Source organism: Nannospalax galili, unplaced genomic scaffold (genome assembly GCF_000622305.1).
Source record: "Nannospalax galili isolate Female #2095 unplaced genomic scaffold, S.galili_v1.0 scaffold2019, whole genome shotgun sequence".
NCBI classification, from domain to species: Eukaryota; Metazoa; Chordata; class Mammalia; order Rodentia; family Spalacidae; genus Nannospalax; species Nannospalax galili.
The window spans coordinates 4,422-10,419 of NW_008342625.1; the positions used below are offsets into that span (position 1 = coordinate 4,422).

Genomic DNA, 5,998 nt, shown 5'->3' on the forward strand with positions numbered 1-5,998 from the left:
ATATTCCAATATTTTCATATGTTTCACAAGTTCTTTTTCCTAATTTAGAAAGTTACCCCTTTTCAAAAAATTACAAACAACAAAAGAAAAGTAACTTTATCACAACATAAAATAAAGTGAGCATAGAAGCAGAATTTAGTCAGAGAAGGTGGAAAACATTTGAACCTGAGGATCAATATGTTTAGTTTATAGAACCTACACTGAGAAAAGGCTGCTTTAGAGCAATGTCCTCTCAATATGGAGTGTGCCATGCACATGCTGGAGCTGAGGGCACATAGAAGGCAACTGTCTAGAGTATTGTGGGGAAGGAATAGAATTGAAGGCTTGAGTATAACACTGCATATTAAGATTGTTCCACTTCTGGGGCTGGAGAGATGGACAGCGGTTAAGAACACTGGTTGTTCTTGGGTTCAGCAATTAAGAGCATCCCAGCACCCACATGGTAGCTCACAACTGTCTGTAACTCCAGTTCCAGGGAATCTGATGCCCTCTTCTGGCCTCTGCAGACATTGCATGCATGTGGTACACTTACATACATGCAGGCAAAACACTCATAATTTTGTAATGAATAAAGTCAGTGATTTTTAAATGCCAACATAAGTGGGCTGGAGAGATGGTTCAGCAATTAAGAGCATCCCAGCACCCACATGGTAGCTCACAACTGTCTGTAACTCCAGTTCCAGGGAATCTGATGCCCTCTTCTGGCCTCTGCAGACATTGCATGCATGTGGTACACTTACATACATGCAGGCAAAACACTCATACCCATCAAGAATAAAAAAAATTAATTAAAATCAACATAAGTAATATAAAAAGAGACTTCTATTATCTCGCTTTCATTTGTGTTTTGTTTTGTTTTGTTTGTTTTGTTGAAATAGAATCTTACTCCGAAGCCCAGGCTGGCCTGGAACTCACTAAGTAGTCCAGGCTAGCCTTAACATGGCAATTCTTGAGTGCTGGGATTACACGTGTGAGCCACCATATCCAGCTTCATTCACTACCTATTGATCATAAATAAAAAAAGAAACAAAGCCCTTTCTTCACTCTGCTAGTTCTTCAGTGGCAGACCCCCTCCCCCACACTGCACACTCTTTGCTGTCACTGGATGTCCTTGCTCAACCCAGGCTCACTCCCTGCCCTCCTCCTCCTCTCTCCAGGATAAAAGGCGGAGGTGTGGCATGCTGCAGTCTCAGGAATCCAGCAGCTCAGTCTTCTACCACTCTCAAGAGGAGGGTCTTGACCCAGACAGTGGAAGCTCTGTCAAGAGCTTAGGGTCACCCTTCAACCCAAGACAGACAAAAGATGCCCAGTCATGGAGTGGAGACTCCACCGCCCACCACGGTTGGTCCTCTGCTTTCTGCTCGGCTCCCTTTTTCAAGGAGGCCATAATGATTGCTGCCTTATATTGAGCATTTACTGTGTGCTAAGCACTTGATTAAAGGCATCTTGGTGACTACTTAACATCTGCAGAGGTGGGTACCAAGATACCCATTAAGCAGATGAGGCAGACCTGCACAATTTAAGTAACTGGCTTGGTTCTTAGATGTTAAAGAGGTGGACAGTCTAGACTTGCTTGCCTTTGCTGTGTTCATTTCCTTTTTCAAAGAACATTTAGAGATTACTTGATAAGGCTAGTAATGGGCATAGTGTGGGAGGTGAGAATAGCCTCACCTCATACGTGACCTCCAAGATCTACCCATCTGGTCACGAAGACACAACTGACCTTAACTCTGATGACAAGGACCACAACTGAGGTACTCTGGGGAGAGAAAACCACATCTGCTCAAGAATATCGACAGACGTCCCATGAATACTGGTTCTTAGAAGTGGGAAGGGGAGGGGATTCCCAAGCAGAAAATGCTCAGGCAAAGGTGTGGGGGCAGGACACGTAGAAAGCATCCACCACTGTCTATTCATCTAGTCTACTTGGAGCACACCGTGGCTCTAAAAGAGAGCTGGGGAGATGGCTCAGTGGGTAAAGTGCTCACTGATTGAGAACCCAAGTTCAGATCCCCAGCACCATGTAAAAACCCAGTGCTGGGAAGAAGACAGAAGAATTCCAGCAGCCTGCAACAAATTGGTGAGCTCCAGGTTCAGTGAGAGATGCTGTCTCAGAAAATAAAGTGGAGGGCTGGGGAAATAGCTCCGTAGAAGTGCTTACCATACAAGTGAGAGGATCACTGTTCAAATCCCCAGAACTCATTACAAAGCTGAGAGAAAACAATTGAGGAAGACACTTGATGTCAGCTCCAGGGCCTAAACACACACACACACGCACGCACGCACGCACGCACGCTCGCACGCAAGCACACGAGGGAGACAACAGAACAGATAGTTGCTGGGAAGACAGAGCAGGGCTACATCTAGCAAGGCTTTGGGTACCAGAGGAGGCACCTGCACCTATCTCTGCAAGTGAACAAGGAACTTAAAACATTTCCAAGTCAGAAAGGGGCATGCAAACCCCTTTCCCCACTGCCCTCCACTCTGATAGCTCCATTCTCACTATCCTTACCCAGGCCTGAACCTCTCCCCAAGACGGAGGGCATATAGCACCAACCAGATCTCCAACCACAAGTCCTGCCCAAGGGCCACCACAGCCAGCGACCCCACTGCATCTTCCAGGAGATACCCACTGAGAAAAGCCAAGCTACAGGACCTTGCCAATCAGAGCAGCCCAGAGGTCCAACGGTGGCAGATTGACCTACAGGTACCCAAGGTGGGGTTGGGGGAGCTGGGAGAAGTCATGGCTGCAGGGGGCTGTGGTTCATAAATAACTACAAAGATGGGGCATTTATCACTTACCCAGGGATGTTGAGTATCAGGAAGAATGCAGACTCCAAACCTAGATGATGCCAACTCTCCTGATGGTGTTAGCTTCCACTGAAGACTGTTTACTGATGACCACTAAGACTAAGTCGGCACTGGCTTAGGTACTTTTGCTGGACCTTTGGCTCCCGACTTTCAATGGTACCCTCTTAATTATGATACTCAATGCTCAGTGAGCTCATCCATTCCCTGAAAACAGCACATTGCCATTTCCACAGGGCATCTGTACTGACTCATTGTAGTTGATGGCAGTCTGGGAGATGGGAGAGCTTGGGGACCAGCCACCCCGACTCAGTACAGATGTAGCAACTGAGGGCCATAGAGGTAAGGCGACTTACCCAGAGTCACACGGCCAGTCTAGGGGTTTGACTCAGGAAGCCCTGCCCTCAAGGGCCTTGCTTTCCCTTGCTAACACTGTTTCTCTGGATAGTCACCCAGAGCAGAGGATCTGAGAGTCAGAGTCACTGCAGGAAGGGTCACCTGTGCCCTGCTAGGACACAGCTCCTTAGCCTCAGCACCATGGGCATGGTGGAGCTTCTGTGAGTAGCTGTCCTGGGGTATGGTAGCATGTCCCCAAGGTGAGGGGACAAAATCATTCAGTTAAGACCACTATCCTAAACTAAATTGTGTTTGCAGCTATTTTCTTAAGGACAGATACCGTGTGAATTTGTCACGAGTCTGTGGCGCCATCAAAGCAGCCTTTCCCCAATGTGCTTCCCCATCTCCACATATGTGTGGACCACATACAGCCACCCATCCCTGGAGTCTCCCCTATGCTTATTCAGGGATCTCTTGATGCTCTTGGAGTCAGACACTCTTCCACACATATTCCTGAACCTCTATGATCCCCAACTGTGCATCTACGAAATGGGGTGAATACTGTGTGTGGATGGTTGAGCTACCATCCACCAGCAAATATATACGAAGAGCTGACACTAAGTGGAGAGGCTTCCAGGCCTTGGTGGATGTGAGATACAGTGGGGCCTGGAGCCTGGCACACAGCAGATGTTTTTTTCCAATGGCAGTTCCATTTGGTGAGAGCTCTGAGCAAGCTGGTTATCTTCTCTTAGCTTTACTCCTTAGCTCTTCTGGCCCATGTTGGTCCGTCTCTTCCCTCTTCCCCTTTTCCTTCCTGGCTTTCTCCCCAGCACACATATGCGTGTGTGTGTGTGTGTGTGTGTGTGTGTGTGTGTGTGTGTGTATGTATGTATGAACACAGAGATTCCCTGAAGCCTCTGGCTGGGTGAAAGGCCAGATCTTAGACTCTTCTGTTGCCATGGAAACTGTAGAAGATTCTATTTTTCTCTCTGACCCAGTGTGGGCAATGCTGAGCTCAGGAGTAAAGACTAGCCAGTCTCTGATGTGGGAGGGGGGCCAGGAGCCTTGACTGGGTACCTGCTCCCATAGAAGCATCCCAAAAGTGGCCAGTCTCCTCCTCCCACACCCTGAACTATCCCTGCGGCCTTGACTCAGATACAGGAACGCATCCCCTATTTTATGAGGATGCACACTACCTTCCTAATATACTTAATAGGATAAAAAGGCCCCCAAGGTTTGCTGATGACCCCCTAAATTCTATTAAGCCTGTTAAGTGCTTTTGTCTCCTCATCCCTTTCCCCTACGAGGACATATGTGTAATCTAAGAAACTTGAAATCCATTTTTAGCTTAGTAATCTTCCATTACAAAAGTAATAACATACTCAGCATTTGCAATTAAACCTTTCAAACAGTTGAGCTGGGTAATAAAGTTTCCCTCCCCAGTGCCAACACCCACTTGATTCTAAGTAGAAATAACACACACACACACACACACACACACACACACATACACATTCACATATGTACATAATGCATGTATGTTTTTTCAGTTTATTTTTATGTGTATGAGTGTTTTGCCCGCACATATATATATACATATACATATATATATGACCACAGATGCCAGAAGAGGGCGTCAGATCCCCCTGTAACTGGAGTTAGAGATGGGTGTTAACCATCATGTATGTACTGGAAACCAAACCTGAGTCCTCTGCAAGAGGAGCCAGTGCTCTTAACTGCTGAGCCATCTCTCCAGCCCCCACATGTATATTTTAATAGCTGTATATGCAAATTTCTCTCCAAGCTACTCCCTTAATACTTTTTAAAATAGGTTTTTATTACAGTTACTTATTTACTTTGTGTATGAGGGTGGAGTGGGTGAGTGGGTGTGCATGCTCCCTTTTACCATGTGAATTCAATTCGGGTTACCAGGTTTGGTAACAAGTGCTTTTACCCACTGAGCCATCTCACTGGCCTTCTTAATGCCTTTTAAGTTAATTCTTATGAACATTAATTCATTCTTTCTGATGAACAGTTCATGAGGTTTGACAATCACATATGGTCATTCACTCTTTTACATCATTAAGACACAGAACAGATGTAGTTTAATCTTGAAGGGTAAATTTTTGTCCTGGGTATAGTCTCATACTGGTGTGAAGAAATCCTTCTATTTAGTATTGTGTGGTACTCCATCAATGAATGTACCATTGGCTGGTGGATTTTATTCACTACTACATGGCTATTTGATCCACAAATGTGTAGCAGTTTCCACTCCCTCATACAGTCCATGAGAGACCCTGTTTCCCCATGGACCACACTGGACGTCATCAAACATTAGATAGTTGCCAGTTAGAAAAATGGAAGAAAAAAAAACAACCTGAGACTTGTTTTAGTTTTCATTACTCTTGTTTTTTTTTTTTTTTTTTCTAGAGCTTACTGGATATTTTCACTACAAACTGCTTGCCAATGCCCCCACCATCCAACTATCTTTCCCCTCCAATCATATACAAGAGCATTTTCTTTAAAAATGTCCTTTGTCATGTAAATATATTTCCCCACTCACCCCTTGGTGTTTGATGGTTGCTTGTATCTAGCCCAAGAATAGTTAGATTAAATCATCAAAACAGATCAGAAAGCCCGCAAACAAAGCCAGAAGTGGAGGGAAGTTACAGGGATAGAGAAGAAAGCTGATAAACCACGGAGAGTCAATGGATACACTGTATTCAGTAAACAGTGATGAGGTTTGTGCCATTTGGAAAATCAAAGAAAAGCTGGTTCCTATCTCCTTAGAGTAAAATAAACTGCATCTGAGTCAAAGACCTGAACACACAAACAAAAATAATGAAAACTCTAG

General features: G+C 45.1%; 1 protein-coding gene across 1 annotated transcript in view; it reads left to right on the plus strand.

Annotated features, from left to right (window-relative positions):
* Vwa5b1 (von Willebrand factor A domain containing 5B1) overlaps window positions 1-5,998 on the plus strand; it is a gene marked incomplete at its 5' end in the record, with an annotated part of 21,623 nt that overhangs the window by 3,570 nt on the left and 12,055 nt on the right. The window contains 2 exon segments of the mRNA XM_008838584.1: window positions 1,158-1,341; window positions 2,517-2,707. Coding sequence (XP_008836806.1) covers window positions 1,158-1,341; window positions 2,517-2,707 — 375 coding nt within the window.